General features: G+C 35.2%; 1 protein-coding gene across 9 annotated transcripts in view; it reads left to right on the forward strand.

Moving 5' to 3' along the window:
• Positions 1-27,507, forward strand: part of LOC306854859 (sarcolemmal membrane-associated protein-like) — a 66,518-nt gene that overhangs the window by 12,845 nt on the left and 26,166 nt on the right. For 6 of the 9 annotated variants that reach the window (XM_079393121.1, XM_079393122.1, XM_079393124.1 and 3 more), the window contains exons 2-4: positions 7,225-7,372; positions 8,635-8,707; positions 24,450-24,486. In XM_079393121.1, coding sequence (XP_079249247.1) covers positions 7,225-7,372; positions 8,635-8,707; positions 24,450-24,486 — 258 coding nt within the window. Of the gene's footprint in view, positions 1-7,224; positions 7,373-8,634; positions 8,708-20,795; positions 21,164-23,046; positions 23,140-24,449; positions 24,487-27,507 lie in introns of those variants that run through there. The other 3 variants (XM_079393128.1, XM_079393126.1, XM_079393127.1) reach the window with 3 other exon arrangements.

A 27,507-nucleotide genomic window follows, 5' to 3' on the forward strand; every position in this document is an offset into this window, starting at 1 on the left:
TGATTTGTCTGGTTCTTGAGGATTGAGGTTAAGGGTGCTTTATTGCCTGACCTGCTGATTAGTAACCAAGCTTAACGGGTTAGTGTCTTTGCTATAGCTGACCTGCTTTACACAGCCTGCGCGATCGATGTTAATTTCCTCAGCCAGGCCATTTGTTTTCCATCCCTGGATTGAGCTTTTTTCAGGTAGGAGTGACTTTAGGTTTAGACTTGCTTTTGAAGCTTAAACTCTGCATTCCTTTAAGATCTCAGCATTGGCTTTCAGAGCTGTTCTCATGCAATAAATCTTGTGGCTTTTGGCTGATATGATTAAGGGAGACTAATGCAGAGCGTATGAAATTAGCTTTTGTACTATTTTGACTAGAAAAGTGAAGTAATGGATTTCACCGAATCTACTTGTAATGAAAATGAGCTTGCACCAGTTATTTTAGATTTTGTTTCATTTTAGTTTGAGTTTTATATTTCCGGTTTTCTCCGTAATTGTTTTTGTTTATTTTAATTGTTTTTATTTGTTTGTTTTTTCTGTCTATATAGTTTTTATTAGTTTTTATGTCGTTTGAGTTTTTGGCATTTAAAGTGCCTTTGCAACTAGCAGAAATAAGTTTCAGATCTCTTTTTAATATTTTATTAATATTTTATTAAATTTTTTAAATATTTTATTTTATTTTAAAGTAATTACTTTTTATGATTTTATTTGTAGTTTACAAGAAAAATACTTTTTTTTTATGTTAAAAAATTAACCAGATTGTTTTTTTATTGTTTGTTTATTTGTTTTTGCTGTTTAGAAAATATGAAACCATATGTTTGAATGGGATATGCGGAAACAAATATATTGACTTGAGTAAAAACTTAGTTTATTAGGGCTGTGTATTGGCAAGAATCTGGCGATACGATACGTATCACGATACAGGGGTTGCAATACGATATATTGCGATACTGTAAGCAAGGCGATATATTGGGATATTTCTTATTTTAGGAATAGGATATATATTTTTTAGGTAAGCTGTCATTAAGAACACACCACCATATGCAAACCTTAGCAATAAATAAAAAAGTTTAACCAGAACACACTGGGATCTGCATTTGCAATAATCAGTCCCTATAACATACAACATTATTGAACCACTTTTTGTGAAGTACGAGTAAAGGGGGAAATATTCAAGTGCTTGCATGATTCTTTAGTTAAATGTATGTATAAAATGTATTTTATAAAAATATAAAAATATATATTTATAGACTCTACTTTAAAGTTTCACAGTTTAAGTTTATAATTGTGACATGCAATGTCATAACATTTGATCTGAACAAAAAATGACATCTGCTTAATATCAATGAAAAATAAAGTGCTTGCAGGATTCCTAAAGAAAACAAAACAATTGTAAAACAATCAAATAAATACAGATAACATTCTCAGAACTTTTCAACTTGGATTTCACAGGTTTTTCAGTTTGTATTTATGTTCCGTGTGGAATCGCCGAGACCGCGACGCGAGCACCGCCCCAACAGCACAAAACACCCCCGAATTACGAGAGAAAGCTGCAGCTGTGCGGAGACTCTACCGCCCGCCGCACCCCGCGCAAAGGCTCTTCAACATGGGATGCGACAAGCGGCAGAACCGAGGTTGCACTCGCGCCGCGGTCCCAGGGCGGACATTACCACAAAAGCCCAAATGACGCCACACTTCAGCTTTGTTCATCGAAACGAGAGCTGGAACAATTCTTTCATCCTACATTACTGGCAGTGAACTATATTAACGCTAACATTAGTGGAGTGCCCTGATGCTAGTATTTCCTGTCACTGTTTAAGTTCAGAGATGAAGACTGATATCTAGCGGTCGGGATATGAACTCAAAACGAAACAACTGCCATGAATCTTGTATGATTTATTTATTTATTTTTAAATATGGATATTCTATTTTGGAGAATCGATACAGTATCGCCAAACAAAATATCGCGATACTCACGTGTATCGATATTTTCTTACACCCCTATTGTTTATTTTGAGAAAGTTGAAGGCTACTTTTTGAAAACATTAAAGGGGTCATCGGATGCAAAATTCACTTTTCAAGTTGTTTGAACAAATGTGTGTTGGAAGTGTGTACACACATCCATCCTATAATGATAAAAATCAAATATTGCATTCTTATTTAATTTTAATAAAGGGTCACTCAAATCAGTTCAAATGTGTTTTATTTGACAACTCTAACTCTCTAAACAGGCATAAACATCCAACTAGAGTAGAAATGTCTTGCTTAAACCATTCTACCAGCAGAATTGAAGTTAATGTTCCACCTCCTCCTTTCCTATGATTCCTTTTAATTATCATTGTTGTAAGTGTTAATTGCACAAATCTTCTCTGCTCTTGTTTAATACTGCCTTTCTGTAAAGCTTATATAAAACCTGCACTCAAAATAGTCTGCACATGGACTCAGTTAGGTAGAATATAAAGAGATTTCTTATAGGATGAATGATGACCTTCACACTGATCTCAGGAATACTGGCACCTGTGTGAGATGTACTGCTGAATAAGTTGAAGTCAGATTTGTGTTCGAGGCAGGCTGGTGGCAGCGTCGGATCTCTTTAGGAATGCTAATGTGCTCTTTGACGATGGGATGTGGGGGCGAATCCCTGGCAGAAAAATCATCCCTCTCTCTTTCTCGCTCACTTGTTCTCTCTCTCAGTATTGCACTCACCCCCTGTGTAGTAGCCACTTGACAGTCGCTGTGACACATGCAGGTGCATTAGTGCCGTGTCCCAGCATATTTAATCAATATTTAACACGCCAGCTGTTGATAAATGAAGGCGAGCAGAAGTTCCTCCCTAAACTGCTACCATTTGACTTTATAATTATACTTTAGGAATCGCACATTAAGTATTTTACACTACCAAATAAGGCTGAGTGAAAAAAAATGAGAACAGTTGTAAAGTAGATTGAAGTTAGTCAGACATTGTTTTAAACTGGTGTAAAATTAAATGATAAAACTAATTTCTTATTATTTTTTAATTATTTTTATATTTTTATAGAGTAAAAATATTTGTAATAAAATAATTTTATTATTATTATTGATAAGTTTGTGGCCTTTTTGCCTCAGTTTATTGCAGTTAAAAAATATGTGATAAAGTATAATTTTCTGACCACATAATGCAGCACTATGTAAATAAATAAAATTACATTTTCAAAATACAGTTTTAAAATACTATTTTTAAATATTTAAAAAAGGCAATTAAAAATACTGTAAAATTACATACTTTGTTTTCTTGCATGTGACTGTTAACCGACATCAGAGATGCCTGAACGTGAAAGTGGTGTTAAATTATTGAAATATTAGTTGATTTATTTCAGGATCTATTTGAAGAAAATATTTAATGTCAAAGGGGTTTCACTATCAAAAATGTTTCCCTGCATATCTAATTCATATGTATTTTTTAAATAGTGCCTGTATTTGAATGTTTATTAAATAATTCTTAACATATCAGTAGATATTGTTAGTTAACATCTAATTGAAGTATAAATGTTAATATTTGTGTTGCTTATATGTTGCTGTCATGTAGTGCTGCCTATCAAGTTTCATTAATCTCATTTTTACTCAGTTCCTGCTTATGCACAAGTGACATTATCATTATTGGCTTTTAGAAAATTGAACAAACGTAAAACATAAGAGATCTGTGACCACAATAACCTCAGAATACAGTCAGCACTCAGCACAACCGTTAGCAAGAGGAAATAGGAGGGAATATAGTATGTCATTTGTGCTTCTCCATTCTTTCTCATTTGCTTGTACACTTACTAGTTCTGTGTTTTTAAAGTCACTTAGAAAAGTAGAAGGACCATATGTAGCATCCAGCTATATGTGACATATCAAACCGTGAACCAGAGGCAGTTCTGCATTTCGTTTCTGTTGCTTGGCTTTCATTAAGATGCACATGAGCTAATCTCTGGTTGCTTATGAACAGATGCATCACCAATGTCATGCAGTCTCCATGCCAAAATACACGTAAGACAAACACAGACATCACATTTCACTCCCGCTATGATGAAGGATGTGATGGCGCTTGACTCCTGCTGGATCATATGGCCAATTAGTTGCATAATGCAAATTAAAATGGATGTTAAACACCTCAAAGTCAGGGTGGATCTTATCAAGTCATAACCTTGATTTCATTATATTGAAGGAGACAGCGTTCATCCTGTGGCTTAACCTGATGAACCTGTTAGCAGCGAAGCCCACATGTGACGCGTGATGTGGGATGCTGCGTTGGGCGGAAATAATGAATGTCACTCATACTGTAGTCGTGTTTGACAGTGAGTCCATTCATCCATCCAAGAGAGGAAATTCAGCAGCATTCATTTTGAATGAAGGGAGTTCAACAGAGTACACGAAACAATTACAATTCATGACGCTCCAAAGCCAGTTCTCTGGCGCCCTTGATGGCTGTTTGTTAGTATCAATGTGATTTTGAGAGCTTGCCTGGTCAACACTTAAGGACAGTATTGGTTATTTTAAGCGGCCAAAACTAATTTTTATCTGTAACTTGTATGAATAGAGGTTGCTTTTGATTGACTTTCGGTCAGATAACATTTAATTAGGGATGTTTGATCACAGTAGTAGGCCAATACATATGTCAGATGGGTGCTGGTTTTATTTTAACATTATTTATTTACTAGTATTTATTAATATTTTTTTATTGTAGTTTTTATTTTAATTTAAGTTTTATTAATTTTACTTGGTACTTTTGTAATTATATATTTTTTTGAATACTTCTTTAAAGCATTAATTTAAGTTTGAGTAATTTTAGCACTTGAACTTTTCAGTTAAAGACAACAGTTCTGTTATGTACTTTTAGTAATATTTTGAATGAGCAATTGTTTATATTTTCAGTCTTCATTTTAATTAAAATTTTAGTAATTTTATTGTGCTTTTGTCCTTTTTTTTTTGCTTATTACAATTTATTTATGAATACTGTTTTTTGTTTTTGTTTATTTTTTTTTGTTGCAATTTCTGTACTTCAACTTATTTCAGTTAACGGCAACAGTTATAATTTTTTGGTACTTTTTAATATTTTGCGTTATCTTTTATTTTTGTTTTCAGTGTTCATTTTAGTTTCACTTTCGTGCTTTTGTCTTTTTATTTTTTATTTTCTTTTATATATTTATGTATAGTGAAGGCAACATTTTTGAAGCAACATTTGATGAGTTTTTCCATCTAATATTTGTATTTAATTTTTATATTGGCTTCATTTTAATTAAATAATAATTTTTTTTTTTTTAAACAATAACAAGCTGAAATGAGTGTATAATGTTACCAGTCTAGTTAAATTATAGGCTTTTTATGTTTCACTACTGCATTAAGAATGTGTTATAACCTGTATTGTAACAATTAGGGATGCACCGATACCACTTTTTCCAGTACTCGCCCGATACTTTAATTTTTGCCGATACCGAGTACCGATACCGATATTTTTATTGTATTTTTACATTTTTTTAATATTGGGTAAAGAAAACAAATGAGTATGTAAAATGTTAGTTGATTAACTTCATTTATCAAATAGATACTGTCAAACCAAAATTTATTCAGACACCTTCAACATTTCTCACATTTTATTCGCTATAGTTTAGAAAATGCTAATAAAATATTACAAGAACTCCAAGTTAAACTGTGTCAGAACAAATTTAGCTTGATAATACCTTTCTATCAATCAATCAAAATTATTCAGACAGCTGTTGGTATGACAATATTTACACAACTATCAATACTTTGTCGGGCCACCCTTAGCCTTAATGGCAGCCTGTAGTCTCCTGGGCATGCTGTCAACCAGGTTCATGAAAGCCTGAATTTCAATTTTTGTCTGAATAATTTTTGGTCTCACTTTTGTATCAATTTTACTGGTAGTCCACTGTATGAAGAATTTTGGGGTATAATTTGTCACAGTTTACTTTATTTTGCTATCCTCAGTTACTTAAATTAACTATAGTGTCCTGCACCCACTAGTAAAAAAAATAAAAATTATATCTGGTCTCTGAATAATTTTTGGTTTGACTGTATATCCTTCGGTTATTTTTCACACTTAATTATGCCCATTAAAATGTAATTTACAATTTTTTTGTTACTTTCACGGTTAATTTTTTATTTATTTATTTGCTCTATGGTACATCATCTTAAATAGCATTAGAGCTGCTCCATTGCAGCGGCTCAGTGCTGTAACCACGCTTTTTGCTGTAATTATGCAGGGAACCACTCGTTATAAATCAATCATTTTCAGATATAGAATTTTTTATTTTTTTTCATCTGAAACATTTAGATTTCAAAGCCATATAATTGCAGAAACACGCATGAAGCAAGGAAAACACGCACAGCGCGCGCACTTATGTGTACCGGAGCAGATGAAAGGGACAGTACAGAACAGCCTAGTGCATTTCACACAGGCTGATAGTTTCACTTGTGTTTCACTCGTGTTCAATGCTTAAGGTTAAAAATAAGTTATGTTTAAAGTGAATGAATGCCCCTATATGTTGTCATATATTTACGATTTAGTTTTAATTCAAATGATGCGTGCTGAGCGAACATCAATAAAGATCACACCACAGAAGTGCACGCACGCTCTATCTCTCTCTCCCTACTGTCAAGTAACTTGTACATTGTTTTACTTACTCGTTTTTGACATTTCCGACCGAAGTATAAACTTTCCAGTGATATCTGTGAGAAAGGGATATTTACTCGACAAGCTCGCGCATCTGCGCCGCCGCGCGCTGGATCCACTCAGCGTGTTTTGCTTATCAGCTTGCTCACATCAGCTATACAGGCATTAATACTGAATGTTTAACATTATATTCATTGCATGTACATTTTTAGACATCCTTAATCTCTAATAACTACATTCTGCTGTCTGTTTTTCTGTTGTTGGTGTTTCTTTGTCTGAATATGGCACTGATCACATGCGTGGTATCGGCGTTTAGTATCGGGGCATTTTAACGAATACGAGTACGAGTACATGAGCTCAGTATCGACCCGATACCAGTATCGGTATCGGTGCATCCCTAGTAACAATGAAACTGTCAACCACTATAAACTTCTTTAAATATAGTCTGATTGTTTCTCCTCTTGGTCATTGCAAGTTTATCTTGAGTACTTCCTCTTTTTAACCATCTCTGCCTTTTGTTTTGCACTCTTCATTGTAGTGCTGTATTTGACACATCGGTGATCTTTCCGCCTCTCCTCTCTTCACAGTTCTATCTCCAGGACACCAAAAGCAGCAATGGCACCTTCATCAACAGCCAGCGTCTGAGCCGAGGGTCGGAGGAGAGCCCTCCCTGTGAGGTGCTCTCCGGTGACATCATTCAGTTTGGGGTGGATGTGACGGAGAACACCCGGAAAGGTGAGGAAAGCCTGTCAGTGTTGGCCGCAATAATGAAACATGATCCATCTTTGTGTTTGTCTGTAATTCAGGTGTGGATGTGTAAATATAAATTTTCCTTTCTGGATATAAAACTCTACATAATTTGTATTTTTTATATTTGTTTATATGTGTTGATTTTGATCATTTAAATCAATATATTTTTTAATCAATATATATATTCATATTTAATGTTATGTATATGTGCTACAATATTTTTTATACATATATAATATTAAATACTGTATTTTAACTGCTTCATACATATAAAAAATACACAATATATTGAATATTTAATATAAATATACTATTTTTTATAAATCAATTAAATTATTTAAAAAATAATTGAAATATTATATTTAATAAATATTAAATATATAAATGTAAAAAATCTTAAATATATTATAATAATTGTTATAAATAAAAATACACAGAATATACAGAGAGTACACAGACACATGCCGCTAACCCCAAACATGCATCTCCACTGGTCTGGCTGGGCCATATGTATAATGAGTTTTATATATATATATATATATATATGTATATTTATAAAATAATGCCACTTACATAATGTCATTCTTACAGATTGAATTAAACCATTTGTTAATATTTTTGGTGCTGATGAGTGTTAATTTGGGACCCTCGTTTTTGTTATTGTAATATAAGACACTATTGCATGTTTAAATATTTTGTGTTATGGGTCTAGAATCACGTTCACACAAATGCAGCCGTTGCATACTACATTTTTTAAAGATGCTGTAATGCAGAGAAGGCTTTTGAAACCCAAGACCGCTGGCTGGTTCCTGCTCTGGATGTGTTGTAACTCATGCAATGGGACGCTTTCACAATCAGATACAAATGCAAAGTAACTTACCCTTTACTTCACAACAAAGCGAAAGTACACATGAACATGAAAACCTGCATTTTAACTTGAGGTATTGAAATTAGGTTCCAGTTTTCTTTGGAAACTTGGTTCCGGTCACATTTGGGTGTTGTGCGTTTAAGTCTTTTGTGTTGTTGTGGCACAAGTTGGCTGCGTCTCATCAGAACGTCAAGAATTCTTATCAGTCCCTGGATATTTTTGATGATCAAGGCATCTTAGGCAGCCTTATATTAGTACATTATGACCTGTTTATGCTTAGGATAACCTGTAGCTCTGTTTAAATTCTTCTTATGAAAATAATGCTATTTTGTGTAACCACTGTTGTCATCCTTAATTTATGTTTCTCTTGTTGTTTTAGTCACTCATGGCTGTATAGTGTCAACCATCAAGCTCTTCTTACCAGATGGCATGGAAGCTCGGCAGCGATCAGAGTAAGTCCTGTTTAAAAAATTATTTTTCGCGGTTTAATCTTGGAAAAAGCTTCTATCAATTCTTTGCTCAACCTGGTGAGATATAATATAAGGTAACTCATGCTTACAAGCTTTATCACTTATAAAAACATGCACATAATGTGATAAAATCTCTGAGAGCTGAGGCTTACAGCTGCTGATTCCACTGATTCACTTGACCAAAACAACATTTGCCTGTGCTTGTTCAGAGGAAATGACATGTGGACTGTTAGTTTGACTGTTAGTGACCAAATGTTGTATGACGGGAATTAGTGGAGGATCAGATCTTTGCTTTTATGCTGGTTTTTGTTCCGACGTTGTATCATTTCCTTTATTTGTGATTATTTTCTCGGTTATTTAGCAATTGCACATTGCGTATTTACACGTTTTATGTCACAAGGATGCTCTGTGCTTTTTTGCCATGTAGGCAAAGCCTTTTGATTTTGCAGAATATTCCAGATGGAATCAAATAATAATTTACAGAAAACAGTCACCTAGGTTGTAAAAATTAACAAAAATATGTGTAAATGCACATAAATGTCTGTAATGTTGTTTTACTTAGTTCAGCTTTTATAAACTAAAAAAATTAGTTTATATTATTTTCTGTGGTTGTCGAGTGATGCTCAAATTGTATTTAACCCAGTATTATTATAGCTTAAAAAAAAATAAAATAAATTACAAAAATAATTTAATTAGTTTACTTTAAAGTACTAAAATTACTAAAACTGAAATAAAGAAACATTTATATAGACTAAAAAACTTTGTAAACTATATAAAAATATATATAAAACATGCAACAAAATGACAAAAATTTTAACAAAAAATTAAGACCAAATATAAAAATAAAGTATAATTGAAAATATTAACAAAAACTACAATATTGTATCAGTAAATCTAAATGTGCACTGCTTTAACACACAATATTCTTTTCAACTGTGATGGCAGTGATTCCCACATTGTTCATCAGATTTCAATGATAGCTTTTATTTTTTCATGGCCCAAAGGCCTCAATTACATTTTGTGCATGATTCACTGAGCCCCAGGCAGTTATTGATTTTTGATTGGATTTTGGTGATGCCGTGCAAACAGCAGACTGTCTAAGACGAGAGATGAGCGCAGGCACCATAGGGGTCTCGCGGGTCTCATCCGCCTCCATCTGCTCCGTTTCTACAGCATTAGTCTGAGTGTCACCAAATCCAGACAGCTTTCATTACATTGCCATCTAGGTAAATGTCAGCCAAGTGCACCAACTTGACAGTTCACCCGCATTCTCTTCATTTAGTTAAAAGGCTCTATAGCGTACCAGTATTGAAGTGCCATCCCGGGTTCAGAGCCAAGCGGTCGTGTATTTAGTAATCTGATGCTTGGCACGGCTGGTGTTTATTATATTCATGAAGAGGGATATTGATGGTCTTGTTGACGGAGGGGATTTCCTACCACCATATGAATGCTATGTTTGACAGTGCATGCATCACCGGCTATAAAAATCGTTTAACGGAAGGCATCCGTGAAGCAGATTGCTCTTGCGCCGAATGCTTCCCTGCACCCTTTGTTGCTGGCAGGACCTGTTAAACCAACTCACGTGGAAACATGGTGTGTTCTGTGGGCATCTGTGCCATTTTTGGGGCTTTAAAAGATTTTTATGGCTCTCCTCGTTTAACGTGGAAGTGCTCGCTGAATAAAGCTGACGCTTAATGCGAGCACGAGGAAATGCCAGAGAGCTCCATAAACACTGGCAGGGATGAGGGACCACACACCTTGAGTCTCAGCTGCCGGCAGCCAGTGTCTCTAAATCCACACATTAATGACTGAACCTTATTTCTTTACTCTAACCCCTCTCTGTTAGGGATGGCTCAGGGATTGTTGACTGCTTGTTTAATAATTGACTAGTCCGTTAGTTGGATCAGCTAGTGAGCTTTTTTTTTTTTTAAATGGCCTGTATAATTATTTTGGAAATGTATTAATATTTATTATAATATTTTATCAAATAATATTAATAAAAAGCACATTTATAAAATGTATTAAAGTATTTTGTATAAAATTAATAAATTAACTTATGTATACACGCATACACTTATTTATTTATTTATTTATTTATATATACATATATACATACATGCATACATATACAGTCGTGGTCAGAATTATTGGCACCCTTGGTAAATATGATCAAAGAAGGTTGTGAAAATTAATCTGCATTAATACTTTTGATCTTTTATTTTAAAAATTCACAAAAATCTAACCTTTCATTGGATTATAAGATTTTAAAATGGGGGGAAATATCAATATGAAATGTTTTTCTCAAATACATGTTGGACACAATTATTGGTACCCCTAGAAATTCTTTTGAGTAAAATATCTCTGAAGTATATTCCCATTCGTATTTACAATTTTGAGCACTCCAGGGTGATTATGAACATGAAATTATCCAGCCATGGCTTCCTGTTTCACAGAAATATAAATAGGAGGGAAAACAAAGCCCAAATTCCCTTAATCATCCATCACAATGAGAAAAACCAAAGAATGTATTTCTGATGTGCAGCAAAAGATAATTGAGCTTCACAAATTAGTGACGTGGCTTTAAGAAAAGAGCTAGAGCAGTGAAAATCCCCATTTCCACCATCAGGGCAAAAATTAAGAATTTCCAATCAACATAAAATGTTACGAAACTGCCTGGAAGAAGACGTGTATCTATTGGGCCTTTCGCACCGCAGGAACCTTTTTATAGTACCCAAACTAATTGTGGAACTACCCACTTTTTGGTGTGTTCGCACCGCGGGAACTAGGAACGGTTTTAGTTCCAGGAACTCAGTTTGGAGGAACTGAATTAGCTCCTACTTCAGAGTAGGGTCTAAAACAGTTCTAGGAACTATCCGTGACGTAAGTGTACGCTGATTGGCTAAATGCGTACGAAAACGCCCTCACGCACCATGATTTAAAACACTGTCACAGACAATATTTTGCCAAGTGTGTTATTGTGCTGATATCTGACTACTGTGGACTGCTGCAGTTTTTGATATTATTCATATTCTGTGTGGTCAGTTCACATCAGTTAACAGAAATTAATCGATTAAAATTAAATTAAATTGATTTTAAATTTTTATGGACATTTTTACCTTTAATAAATACTTTTTTTTTCTAAAAGTGTGCATCTTTAGAGTCAAATTGTTACATTTAATCAGTTAATTAGAATAATAAGACATTTAGGCTGTTACCAAACCAATGAAACCAGTATCAACAAAATGAATCTTTGCAGAAGTTGCATCTGAAGTGGTATTTAGATGTATTTACACACTGTTTAATGCAGCTCAGAGGGACATGGAGTGCTTTAACCTAGTTACAAATGCATAATGTTTTGATATTTTAAACATTGATCAAAAATGAAAAGATACTTTAAATGTGAAATTAAATCACAGCTGGTGGCAGCACGTCACTATTAACAAACGAGTCATTGCGACTGAACCGAATCATTTAAACGGTTGATTCATTCAGGAACGAAACACAGTCATGTTCCTCAGAGAGGCAAAACAGTGCTGTAGCTGTTTGGAATTATTTTTTGTTGGCGAAATAGAGCAAAAACAGGCAAATGGTGTCTAAAATGTAAGTCTCTTAATATGAACTTATTTTTTTATTGAACTGTTGTATAAAATCAATATCACATTTGTAATCATGCTGATTTTTGAAGAAAAAATGGCATTCTTCGTGTGATTTTTAACTATATGAAATGATATAAATATATAAATGTTCTGCCGCCATATATTTAATTTTGTGATCTTTCTTAATGCATTTTCATAGACTGAATCATGCAGTGAAAGAACACACTCTAAATGCGCACGCACTCTAGTCTAGACTTCATCACGTAATGTATGCGTGCACTCTGTAGGGGTTGTTTGGTTTTTGCAAAATACTCGATAATGTTAAATTGCACATTGTTAAAACAATTACGATATTATCGCAGACGATATATATCGCACACCCCTAATGGGAGGTAGCAAAATCTGACAGGGTATCACAAATCGTCAGAACACCGGCGTTAGAGTTTATCCGACGATAGTGCAAGATGGATTCAACAGATATTACGCTCCTGCGGCGCTTCTGTGAACGGAGAAAACACAAGAAAACTATAGGCTTGCATAAAAAGGAATATATATGCCTATACACTAAATATATTTCACGTAAATCATTGACAGATTAACAAAACAAAAGAAAAAATAATTATGCTGAGTTAGGCCTACGGTTCATTGTGATGCATTCCAACGTTCGCAGAAAGGAAAACGAGACGGCAGAAAGTAGTTTTCTTTATTTTGCAAAAGCTTTACAGTTTTATTTGTTTTGCAATAGCTTGACCGGTTTGTATGATGTCTTGCATCTGTATAACCAACCAGCGTTGGTATGGCCATATCGCGCTGGCGCCTCATGTGCACAAAGACACATTTTTGCGACATTGCAGCCAGTTCATTATCAAAATAAAATACAGTTAAAGGAATGTGTAAAAAGTTACAGTGCTTCGTTGTCCAATCTGTTGCGTTCAGCGTGACTACCGCCTCACTGTGCTGTTATTGCCGATGTGAAGGATGATGATGAAAGTTGATGAAAGTCAAAGCCAATAAATAATATTTTAGTATACGTCGAGAATATGGAAACATTTGGATTCGTGCCGAGTGAGAGAGGTAGGCATCAGTTTCACCTTTAATTTGTTTTTGGAATGACAAATGTTTTTATAGCCTATAGGCTATATCCTTAAGTTTAGAGGATTTGTTGTGGAGAGAAACTAATAACTGTGTTTATAATGTTTGATTTACCGGCATTTTAGCCTACATCATTTCTGAATAATAGCCTAATAAAATGTGATGCGGCTTAGCCTTTGTTTTTTTTTTTCTCAATACGCAATTTTATACAAGTAGCGTTTTTTTTTTACAATTTGCAGCAAACATTTTTAAATATCTTAAAAAAATACTTTAATGACTTTAAAGCATTAATAGATTTTTTTCTTTTGTTTAGTAGCCTACATTTAGAAATCTAAAATTCTAGAAAAGATGATGCTGTATTGGCTGTGACTAAGCGCAGCGGGTTAAGATACCATCTCTTTCTGTATTTTTTTTCTTTCTTTTTCTTTTTGTGTAAAGAAAACACTGTACTTTATTATTATTATAGGCAAAGACAATTTTAAAAATAACGGTATTAACTGTTATTTTTCTACTCAAACCGGTTTCGGAACGGTAATAATTCAGAGGAACGCAGGAACGGAAAAAAACGTATTGATTCTGCTCGGAGTGAACTGATTTACTTTTTCTTTTCTTTTTCAAGCCCTGGTTAGTAGTTTTATTATAATGTATTATTAAATCATACATTGAAATTTTATTTAATACAAAATTTAATACACAGCACATACATTTTTTGCAATATTTTAGGTATTTTATAATATTTATGTATTCATATGTGTGTGTGTGTGTGTGTTTGTGTATACTGTTCGTATTATAAATATATTAATATACTTATACACACACACATATGAATTCTTTTATTAATGTACTAATGTATAGATATACTTTAATATATACATATAATATTTATACAATGTATACCATTTAAAATATATTTATTATTAATTCACACATATAAAATATTATAAATTCATTTATTTGTATAATTTAATTCATATAATACACATTGTATTCAATTTTATTTAGTTTTTTAATGACATTTTTAACACATTTTTTAATTAAATTATTTTTTAAGTTATTAATGTAGCGTGTGTGTATGCACACACACACACACACACACAAATGTATGTAATGTATAAGTAAAAAGGGAAGTATGTAAATGGAAATATTTAATATATATTTCTCCTAGCCCACATTATTTGTTCAGATGAATTCATTTTTGTTTATATTGTATATTTAAGTTGATATTGCTCGTTCTGCAGAAATTATTTACTTGTTTTATATGAATTATTTGCAGTTGCACAAGCCTATGGTCCGATCTCTGTTCGCTCCACTCCCAGTTTTCTCATCCGCTTGGTCTGTTCAGCAAACATCAGTTGTGTCCCGTGACTGTGGTGGAGCTCCTTGGCCGAGCTCTTGACCCAGTCGCATGTTCACATCCCGCTTGTGGATGTATTTATAGAAGCCACACGCGTCTAGTTGTTGAGCTCTTGCCTTTGGAGCCCAGCCAGGCCAGTGGAGATGCGTGTTTGGTGTTAGCGGCATGTGTCTGTGCGCTCTTCTATTTATTAGAAGATGCATTCGAGGGACTGCTGAACGCGTTTGTGGTCAGGGCTTTTACTTGCAGTTTAAGGTCAAAAAGGCAGCTTGAGAAATGTTTTCTCTGAAAGCGTTATGTCCCACTAGCCTGCTGAAATTCTTTCCAGCTTGTCGACAAAAGACATCTGCTTAAGAAATCTCCCCTCCTTTTAGAGTTTCTCAGCAAAATGCCTTCACTCTTTCCACTTTATGCTGTCCATTTAGCCTCTTTGAGATAGATCTGCTTTGTTGCTCTGTGAGTAGGAATGGATAGATTTATTGAGGGACGGGAAATGAGAGCGATGTGATCGTCTTCGAGGGCTGGGCCGCTACTGATTGTTTTTATTTTCCATCTGGAGGGCGAGAAAGTCAAGCACTGGATGGAGATGTCCCGTTTCCTCCATTAGGTGAACTCGATTTCTTTCCCACTGTAATTGATCACAGATTGCAGCAGAGCACCACAACCAGAACTGGGACATTGTTTCCACTTTACTCATAGGAAATGTGGTGGATTTCCAATGTGCCAATCACACTTTATTGGTTCCATTGTGGCTTAGTTGTTTAATTTCTGCAAATGCTGTTCTGTAATATCTTCTTTAACTGTGATCTTGATGTGGAAGCTGCTTTATATGCTAAATCTTTATTGATGAGCCAGTGGTGAATCTTAGCACTTTTTCATAACTGAACTGCTCTTCTTAGCTGTTTGTTAGACATCAGATATGTTCTGAGTGGCTGTAGTTGACATTCACAAAAGTGCAGTCCAGTTGAGGCCATGTAGTTTAATATGTGACTGATTTGATTTATTAATGACTGAAGGATTGGTAGGGTTATTTCATCATGAGCTAGATATGTGGTGCTATGGATCTGGGTGAGTCTCTTGTTATTATTATTATTATTATTTTTTTTTTTTGTAGAAATGTATAAACAAACTGTGGTTGATAATGTAGTTTGCTTTGCCAGAGCCAATAATTGAAAAATGTCACCGTAATTGGTTTGATGAGTTGTTTTAAATAAAATACTTCTCGATCCAGTTCAGAGCGTTTGCTTTGGCCTTTGTTGATATCTGCAAGTCTTCATGAATTATCAGTGAGCCCATGACTGCCATATTGGAACAACCACCTCAAACAATGGTGTGTGTGTGGCTGCAGGCTTGGAACAGGAGAGTTACTGTGACTCATCTCTCTCTTACATAAACACACACTCACAAAACACTGAGCCTGAAGCCCATCAATGCTCTAGTGGGAGATGCTGCTATCCTGAATGTTCTGAACTTCAATTTAAAGAATTAGAAATAGAATTATGCCTAGTTATTTTTTAGTAGGCTATACACATTCATCTCTGTCTGTCTGTCTTCCATTGTTATATGATATGGATATTTATCATGAAAAGCCTTCCACCTGTAGATGAATGTAAACATAACTTTCTTGTTCACAAGTAAACTCCACAGAGTAGCTACTTTATTAATTTAGCGACCCATGAAATCCATTTAATTTTTCCTTAAATTGTTTTACATGTAATTTTTTTCTGGATTCTGTGTTTTTTTTTATTTCAGATTTATCATCAAAAATACTGTCTAATGAAAATAATCAATCCTAAACAATTTTAAAAGATTAACGATTTAATCTTTTAAAATGTAAATATAATTTACAACAAAACATTGTATTTTTATTTGTTTGTCAAATAAGATGCTGAAGAACTGTACAAATTAAAACATGAATAAAAATATATATCTTAGCTGTGTGATATGCCTTACAAATAATATTAATATTATTATTAATTTGAAGTACTTTTTAGTGTCCAATAGTAATATTTCTGTATATGAATATTTTTATGGATTATTCAGGGTTTTTCCTGGGTCAAAAAAGGTCTTCGGTGGTGGCTGATGGTCATCCACAGACATCCACAGTAAAAAGTACCCTCCCCACGTGATCTGCAAACCCAATACTGACCATTACTAAAATAAATGCAAAGAAACGGTGTGTGATTTTTGTTTTTTTTATTATATTTATTCATGTAAGAAAAAATAGCCACTGTCAGGTCATATAATAAGTAAGTTTCTAAAATAGGATCCTTCTTTGCTAGCCCTCACAATTATAATTATATCAATATGTAAAAAGCATTTAAAAGTAGCAATTAAAAGTTTATATTTAACTAGTAGTCTAATTTTCTACCATACAGCTGAATAAAATTAGCAGCTGGCTAACAAATTGCTTTGTGGCTGGTTTCACCTCACTCAGTCTAAAGTAAATGATTTTCCCCCGGTTTCACAGACAAGGCTGAAGCCTAGTCCTAGACAAAAATGTAAGTCTGAGCTGTTTCAACTGAAATAAACTTGCACTGACTGATCTTAAAATATATCAGTGCCTTTGTTTTGTCTCAAGATGCACCCCAGTAATGTTTTTTTCTAAGCATGTTTATAAAAATTGCTTAAATGTCCTAATTGAACTATGGCCTAATCCTGTCTGTGAAACCGGGCCTTTAACTACACATTGTCATAAATAACCTGAAATTAGGCTACTGTGGATTATTAAGGCTAAATATTTTATTATTATTGTAATTAAGGTTAAATCTTTTTCTTTTATTGAAAGTGTGTTTTATGTTAGTTGCATGTGCGGAACGCTTGTCAGAAGATAAAGAAACTTTTTTTTTTTTTCTTTTTTTTACACAATTCACAACAATGGTAATTCAGTAAAAAAAATAAAACAAATTCTCAGAATGCACCGCATGAAACATTGATTCACTCTTCTGACCTTTTACTATCCTGTCAGTTGATTTTGAGGGAGGGAGTGGAAAGACAGTTAGGGCTTGTTTACACCTGGACACTTTATTTTTGTCAGATCGGAAATCCATCTGATTTGTTACTTTTGGCCACATAAAAAACGGATATAAATCCGATCTTGAATTAGGCCTTCCGCACAATCACGTCAAAGAAATCAATAGTGCGCTGCATTTTATTCATCATCAGCCAATAACAAGATTGAAGATCGCAACAGGAGAGAGCGACATCAGCAGTGGAAAAATAAGTTACTTTACCTTCAGTTTCTTGCGCGTCGGCTTGCTGGCTGTATCCGTGGCCATGCGTGTAGCATTAGCACTGTCATATCTGACTATTACATGTCATATAGCCTAGGGATGCTCCGATCAGGATTTTTGCAGCCGATACCGAGTACCTATTTCTTGTCATGATGATCGGCCGATACCGATGCCTATTCTGATGCTTCAAACGTTATGTAATAATGTTATATAAATAATCACAAAATTATTCCTTATACAGTGAACATTTTATTATTCCTTTAAAATCGTCTTTATGTATAACAGTATGTATATCAGGACACTTAATATAAGACAAAAATAAATGCAAACAAAATGTGTCTGATGCAACCCAAGGCAGAGATGGGCACTCGAGTTAGTGACTTGGACTCGAGTCGCATTTTTCAGACTTGACTTGACCTGAAATGACTCCAGACTTTACTCGACTAGAGGAAAAGGACTTGTGAATAATTTAAAAGCAACTCGAGTCTTTTATCTTTAAATACTTCTATAGCTAAGTGCATCCGCACCCTGGCATCCATCCGGGCCACGAGCCGTAACAGCAGCACCATACAGTGAGCAGCGCATCAAAACAGCGGAGCGGATCACATAAGCGCTCAGGGTCGTTTATGGTAAATATCTTTCAGCGCTATATCCTCGTATTTTTATCTAAATTTAAACGCGCTTTATTCAAGCCCTTTCAGCTCCGTCCGCTTTCTCTCTTTCTCCGGACGCGCACCGGTGCCAAGTTCAAGAGTTGCTGCGGTTATTTTAACAACAACAGAAACACGGTGAGAGGCAAAATGATAGATTACTTTCACTAAAATACAGCAGAAAAAAAAAACAATGCTGCAAATATAGTTATTTTTCTTACTATATTTCTCCATCTATAACCTACAACTCAAACCAGATGTAAGACGTTTCTGATCTACATTTAGCATTAATAATCTGTCGGCTAAGAATATATATATATATAATTGTTGTTAGATGGCTAGGTTGGAATTTAAACTTTGAAACTTATGTCTTTTTTGCTCAAGATGAGAACATTTTGATTATCCAATGTTAGAGAGAGGACAAAACAAATAGAAACATTTACGTGACATGACATTCAGCCAATTCGTGCTCTGCATTTAACCCATCCAATGTGCACACACACAGCAGTGAACACACACACACACAGCAGTGAACACACACACACACAGCAGTGAACACACACACACCGTGAAGCAGTGGGCAGCCATTTATGCTGCGGCGCCCGGGGAGCAGTTGGGGGTTCGGTGCCTTGCTCAAGGGCACCTCAGTCGTGGTATTGAGGGTGGAGAGAGCGCTGGACATTCACTCCCCCCACCTACAATCCCTGCCGGCCGGGGACTCGAACCCGCAACCTTTGGATTACAAGGCCGACTCTAACCATTAGGCCACGATTTCCCCTTTTTTACACTCCAATATGGAGAAGTCTGATGTAACTGATAAGGTTTAATGCTGTCCAATATAAGACTGAAGAGGAAAAAAGAAATTAAAACATTTAAACTACTGAAAGAACAAAACGGAGTAGTTTGATCACGGTTATTCACGGGCTCTGCGGATAATCCGCGGGTTGGTAATAAAAAAATGCGTTCTGATTATTTGCGGTGGGTCACGGGTGGATAAAATAAATCATAAATGATGCAATATTAACTACATTTTTTAAAAATACGTGCCCGTGGAGCCGTAAAGCCTGTGCTCCGCAGATGTGTGCAGTGATGCACAGATCAGCTCTAAGGTCACTGTTAAAAAATGAACCATCCATTCATCATATCATGCAAAACATACACGACATATAGCAAATTTTTCATTGTTTCTCATAACTTCATAGCATTTCTACACCGGCGATGACTGCAGCATATGTCCCAACGCATCATATACGTCGTCAGGCGTTGACGTCATCAAATTGCGATCGGTTCATGAGATTGGCCAAATGTCTGAGTACAGATTGAGTCATAAAATGTGATTATCGGCCGATGCCGATCGAGCAGAGCATCCCTAATATAGCCTATAACACGCTCTCACACGTTTGTTTTTTTAACATTTTGGGAGGAGTAAAATGTACACATGTGGTTTCAACAAGCAGATGCATTTACACTTGTCCAGTTTCGTCTGGAATGCGTCCCAGACAAACAGTAAGTGCTTTGAGCCATCGGATAAATCACATGAACCGATCAAATACGGCTTTGGCGGGACAAAAATTTGTTCTGGCGGCCGCCAAAAAGTTTTCAATGCAGGAAAAACCCTGATTATTGTGAAGATCTTTGAGTTTCTGTATGTATTTGACTAGATTTTCTCAAATGGAAACGGTTTCAGTCTTTTGGAGCAGCTCTGGAGATGAAGTTTGTGTGTTCATGTCTCATTGCGATGCAGATTCTGAAACACCATAAGTGTCACTTGTGTTTGCACTAGACATGCAGAATTATTAGCCACTAGCTGGCTGTCATCACATTTATTTCTGCTGTGTGATTGCATTATAGGCTGTTAGATTAATCCATGCCGAGTAAAAATGTCTTGAGCTTATTTCTTGCATACTGTGTATAATATGCAAATTTGTATGTTAAACATACTAAACAAATATTAGTATGGTAGTATGCTATTCCAAACATAGCCTCTGTCTGTGTTACATGTGATATGCCATATTTATAAGGATTTTTGTGGGTCACCATTATGAACGTCCCTCGAGTGCTAACTTCCCCCATGTCTGCTGGAATGCTCTCCAACCCGTCGGCTTTGTTTCTTTGCACAAGTTACTGAGCCGATGCCATAGCGGCAGACAGCCAGAGGATCAGGTTCTGCTACTATTGTCCCGCCTGAGTTTCACTGCGTATGAAATTTTGAAAGCCCTTCAGATGAGTTTGGAACTCTGAGGGACTTTGGAGTGTTTTATTTCAGAAGAGTCTGGAACTGTCACATGACGAGCTCTTGAACTTTGACCGCTGTTAGAGGCGTGGATGTTGTCAGACTGTTTTGATTATACATAAGCGACGAGGATCCAGCCATGTTATCGAGCTGCTAAAGAGAACATGACCGCATGTGCTTCTGCTAAGTGCCTGAAAGAAAAATCTCAAGATCACAGACATGGAAGTGACGACCCACTGATGGATGTCGCACTATAAAGTCTGCTTTTCCTACTCTTCAGGTAACAAGACTTTTCCAAAAAAAGCGATCGGCAGGCTTGACGCAGTAAAAGTGGGAAAAAATGCTTGAAATGTTAATTGTATCCAGCAGGAAGTTTTTATATGGGTGTGTTGAGGCCTGAACTATCTTTACTCCTCATTTCTCTCTGTGTTTTACAATTCACTCATCTGGATAACAGTAGTTTAATATAGGTTTGAGGCTGGTTATTTAACAGTTAATATACTTAAAATCAATAATTTGTGTGTTTGACCAGGGCCATAACATTAATGGCATGCAGATTTTTATTGTTTTCTTATGATTTATATTAATGATTTAACAATAGTTTTTTTTCTCTTATTTTTTTATTTTGTTTTATTTTATAATTAAATTTCGTTTGACTTTTTCATGTTTATTTTAATTATATTATATTTTTATTTTATTATTACTTTAATTTGGCTATTTTTTATTATTTTTATTGTTTATTTTATTATTATTTTAGTTCATTTGAATTTAATTTTATTTTATTTAAGCTCCATGAATGCATTGTCCTTTCCTCTGTTGTTGTATGTCCTGCTCCAACAGGAAGTTTATGCAGGACACATTTTTAAAGGGTTTGTCCTTTCAAAAGGGGCTCATCCTTCTCACCCTAATCTGTAGTCATGGAAAATCTGGCAATACTATGGAAGTTAAAAATGCTTGAGAAACTCATAGAAATGCATAATGTCAAAGCATTTTATTGGGCAAAAAGTTGTGTAAAGTCTTCAATATTATGTTCAAATGTATATTTATGCTAATTTTATTTAGCAAAGTTTATGGATTGATGTTTTGGAAAGTCTTTGTCATGTTTGGTCAGAATGTTTTGTTGGATTAAGGGGCATCATTATGCGTGTTTTTCTAGTTCCTCATGGTTTATGCTTTATCAGGTGGTTTGCTCCATTTCTCCAGACTCCATTCGGTTAGACTTATTTCACAAAGTCCCAGTGACCGAGCATTTCATATTCTGTATCTGCCTGGTTTCTTTCTAGAGCTCAAAGTCCACAGGTATCACCGCTGACCTTTTGAACCCACAGCTTATTTGTGTCATTTAAGTGCAAGAAACTGTTTAAGTGCAGCTTTGGCAGCTGGAGAGCTGATGTGGAGTGACACAGCTGGAATCAGTCAGCAGATATGTGTTTTGATAAATAGGATGTCTGAGATTAATAGCCCTGAATTTCATGCCTTAATGAGTTGTCAACTATTGGTTTATTTTTATTGGCAGTGCTGTATGTTATATTATGTAATATTCCAAAGGCTGTCAGGGTTTGATGAGATGTGTGCCAGGGCTATTATAGTTAACTAAAAGAAATTAGAAATGAAATAAACGGCAACTGAAAGATATATATGTGTGTATGTATGTGTGTGTGTATGTATGTATGTGTGTGTGTGTGTGTGTGTGTGTGTGTGTATATATATAGATATATAGATATAGATATATATAGATATTAGGGATGTGCGCTATGACTAATTTGACTGTCGTTTAAACAGAAGTTTTGTAGTCGACTAGTCTAAAAGCTAGAAACCCACAAAAAATGGCAAAAGAAAAAACTGCATGTGTCTATATAACAGCCTACACTTGAAATACTTAATCTTTGAATCACACTGTCAAATCCCTCAATGAATTCTGCTAAACTCACGGTAATGCCGTATGCTTGCCTCGCGTTATCATTTAATTTTAGGTGGTCGTTAAACAGAAAAAAAAGGAAGAGCATACACTCAACATAAATGAGTGCATAGCTTATTTATTCAGATCGGCAAGATGGGACAAGAGGCGAGTCTGCACTTGAAAAAAAAAACAAGCTCGGCAGGAACTGAAGTCACAGGCACACACAGAGAGATAACTACAAGCAAGCAGACTGTTCGAAAAGAGCCTGGAAATCCCGCACCACCACCAAAGTGGGTCTTCGTTCAGAGGAATAGACGGCGCGGATGGGATCGTGGACTGTAGCGACGGGTTGTAGTGTATGACATGATTGACCTTTTCTGGCTTTGGCTAGCTTCCAAGCTAACGCATACGTGCCTGTATTGAATATGATTACGCATCGCTCCAGTAGAATTATTGTAAGTCAGTTTGACATTACAGAGTTTACACTAGGGCTGGGCGATAAAACGATAACGATATGTATCGCGATAGACACGTGAACGATATCAATAAAAAATGTGTTCGATAAAACGTTCAATATTTTTTATTCTTCGTCGGAAGAAAACAAAGGCTGCGAAGCAAGTTTGGTTGCATTAACAAAGGCACTCGCTCTCTGGTAACCTAGCAACGTAGGGAGTTACACGCTAACAGCCAATCATGTAACAATATCATGTTTGGTTGCGCATATCGTTGTCTCGTGTCTAAGTGTGCACGCGCGGCTGAGAGTGCACGTCTGCAGCCAGACCTGGCTGGTCTGTTGGATTCCTCTTCATAAGAAGAAAATGAGTGCCGCAGCGAGCGAGGAAATTGTAAATAAAAGAGAAAGTCAGCTCGCCAGTACGGCAGTTTTTTGGATATTATAAGTCTGACCGTAGTCAGACCAAATGTCGTCTGCAAATTATGCAAGACCATCGTCCCCGCCAAGACTGGTAATACCACGAACTTGATGTACCACCTTAAAAAAAAATATCAATAATTATCGATATCGACCGATATGAAACACTGATATCGTGATACAGTTTTCAGCCATATCGCCCAGCCCTAGTTTACACACAACGTTTCTGTTTCCTTCTAATTCAAAATAATCCCACACCTTGCTGGTTCTTCACGTGGTCATTTTTGAGCTCACCGCAACTGACCTGAAGAAAACGCATGCGAGGTCTGAGGTACAAATGTAGTTTTCCGCTCCGATAATCTAATTTACAATATTAATAAAATCTTGAAAATGAAAATCGATAGAAACTACATATATGCTTAAAATATATTTAAAACACAACTAACACTTTACCTCAAATTAAAATCAAAATAGAAAATATTAAAATCAAAATGTTAATAAACACTAATAGATACAAAATAGATAAAAAAAATAAATAATAAAAAACACTCTTTGTTTTAATGTTAAAAGCGAAAAGGTAAACGAAACACAATCTGTATCACAAAGCCTCATCTCTCATGTAGTGAGCTAATAGTTTGTATTATAAAAGGGCAATACTGTAAAAGATTAACAGTGCAAAGTTGAATCGCTTGAGTCTGCTAGCAAATATTTGTAGCTAACTTTCCTCATGCTTAGTGTCAGGAGATCCGTCCTGATCTCTCCATCAACCATTAACAATCTTTCTTTCTCTTCCAGTGTTGTTCCAGCACCACTGCCACTGGCTATTGATAAGGTAAGCGCTCACGACTGCCTTTTTCATGCATCACACATGAGCTTGTTTTTTCCAAATTAAACATTGGTCATGAATGAATGTTTTCCAGTTCATTATGTTCCTGTTTTTTGGATATCAAACAGTATGCAGCTTTGCCATGTTTTCTCAAAGCAGCTGTCTTATGAATGCCATTGATTTCCAAGTCCTAGCTTTGAATCAACACCTCGCATTACATGCCGCTATCTGAGGTTTGCATGCGGCTCTCCGTCAGGCTGTTATATGGTGTATTTGTGAACAATCCTGGAGGTGGTCCAGATGAAGTTAGATAATGCAGTTATCCTCTCATGCCATCCTCTGTGTGGGATGCCTCTGTGGAGCTTTAACAGGGAACAATTGGGTTGTGTAGCGATTCATTCCCAGAACAGAGGTGTCTTTCTTTAAGTTTTAAACATGTACTCGTGCTTAATCGTGTTAGGGTTTAAACAGGAATATAATAGCATTGTTCATTTGGTGCTTTTGGTCTAGAGTCAAATGCTATTACTGACACAATGTTGATCAGTTCTCAGCAACGCCAGACACGCCTGACTCCCAATTCACATACTGTCTGTATTACGTAATTTAGTGCATTACTAAAGTGATTTGTTTAAAGTAAGGTTGTTTGAAGTACCCTACCAATTAAAATGTTTAGGCTGGGAAAATGTTTAATTTGTCTATAAAAAGTCTCTTATGTTCACCATTGCTGCATTTAATTAATAAATACATAGAAATAAATTTTAATAAAAAAAAAATATTGCAGATGCAGTGATTCTGTGAACTGGCCTTGATGTGCTGATATGTTTTTTTTTTTTTTGTATTTGATTAACAATTTGATTTTGTGTGTGTATATATATATATATATATATATATATATATATATATATATATATATATACACACACACACATACACACACACACACACAGAGAGGAGCATTTCGCTAAATATTACACCATATACTCATTATATTTTACTAAATATACGGTTAGTCTTATTTGTTTAATGTATGTTTAAATTAATCTATTATGAAACAGGCTATGACAGCCAGTGTGTAATTGAATATATTTTAACAAATAGCCTAGATTGTTTTTAAAATGATAAGTTAATTAAAAAAAACTGCATTGTGCAATTTACATGTTTGCATACATTTGTTTTTTAAGTTGAGTGTTGATCATCTATTTAAAAATAAATAGTAATAAAATTTAAGTTTGGGTTAAGTTGTTAGACCTAATTGTAACCTTATAATGTAAAAGGGCTCCCTATAGTTTTAAGCATAAACTGTGGTAGATTTTTATCACTAAGAAAATTTAAACTATAACAATGTATTTAAAGAAAGAGCTATTTGTTCAGTAAACCACTGCTTATTTAAAAAAAGTTTAGTTTTTCCCCCTGCTGTACCGAAATCATACTGAACCGTGACGTTAAAACCGAGGTACATACCGAACCGTCATATTTGTGTACCTTTACACCCATAATATATACACACATACAGTATATTTATGAATTCAAACTCACCTTGATATGTACTACAGTTGGGCAAAAAAGTATTTAGTCAGCCACCAATTGTGCAAGTTCTCCCACTTAATAAGATGAGAGAGGCCTGTAATTTTCATCATAGGTACACTTCAACTATGAGAGCGTGTGTACACTAAAGGCCGGTCAAACAGCACATGATTCCTTAATTATCTTAGTTATCGTCTGATTGCGCTACTACTTTCAAAAACACACAAGGTTTACATATAAACCCAGTTAGTTTTGTCTAAAGTGAAAGTAAACAGCTGAGAGAGAAACAGATGCGTGCAGGTCTTACAGGGACAGAACTAAACATGCTGCCGATTGTCATTAAAGAGAGTGTTCACCCAAAAATTAAAATTCTGTCATTAATTACTCACTGTCATGTTGTACCAAACCTGTATTAATTTTTATTCTTGTGCTGAACACAAAAGAAGATATTTCGAAGCATGTGGGTAACCAAACAGTTGCTGGTCCCCACGGACTTTGATAGTAGGAAAAAATAAATAAATATGGAAGTCACTGGGGACCAGCAACTGTTTGGTTTCCCACATTCTTCAAAATAACTCATGTTTAACAGAAGAAAGAAATTCATTCAGGTTTAAAACAACTTGAGAGTGAGTAAATTACACAATTTTCATTTATGGGTGAACTATTTCTTTAATGTTAATAAAATAAAACAGAAAAATAACTCGCTGCTCCTGACTGAAGAACTTTAATACAGTTGCTAAAGTTCAGCAGTAATAAAATAACCAAAAAGTATAGATAACCGTATCGATAAGTACTGGTATCGATAAGCGGTATTGGTATCGATAAAATGTGAACGCTAGTAGTAATAATGTAATAATGAAGGATTTTTTAGGGGAGTGTGTATTGAATTCAGTCAGAGGTTTGAAGTCTGGCAGATGGATTAGGAAAAACAATTGGCGGATGACATCAGTCTGCAGAGTGATGACATCATCTGCATCTGTGATGATGGCAAGAACATGCACGTGTAAATCATTACATCAGTGCTCTCAGAGTCTCTGTCTGTTCTAATGAAGGTGGTGTGGATGGACTAGCCTGGCGTCCCCCTTAAACCCCATGAATGCAGATCTGTCAATGTCACGTCTGTTTCCAGATGCATATAGCACTTCTATATCTGACCGCAGCATCTGACGCTGTCAATATAAAAATACTCCTTCCGCCTTCTCTGCTGTGGGCGCGTCTCCTCATGTGGATTCAATAAATGTAACTAAACTTGAGTCACGATTTCATTATTTGGATCATTGTGGTTACAACTGCTAGGAATGAGGCAATTCAATTTAAGAGCTGCATATGAGGAACAAGGCCCCTATTGATTTAGACTGGGACCATCCAAGGTTATTTGACAGTTTTCTCCTTTTCAGATGTTGATTCTTTTGGTGAGACTGAAAACTGCTTTAACTGTGCTGCTTATTCAGATGCATCAAGGAACAGCGTGTGAAAAGATGCTCAGTAGATTCAAAGTGTTTT

This window comes from Barbus barbus (genome assembly GCF_936440315.1).
Source record: "Barbus barbus genome assembly, chromosome: 35".
In the NCBI taxonomy this organism is placed as follows: domain Eukaryota; kingdom Metazoa; phylum Chordata; class Actinopteri; order Cypriniformes; family Cyprinidae; genus Barbus; species Barbus barbus.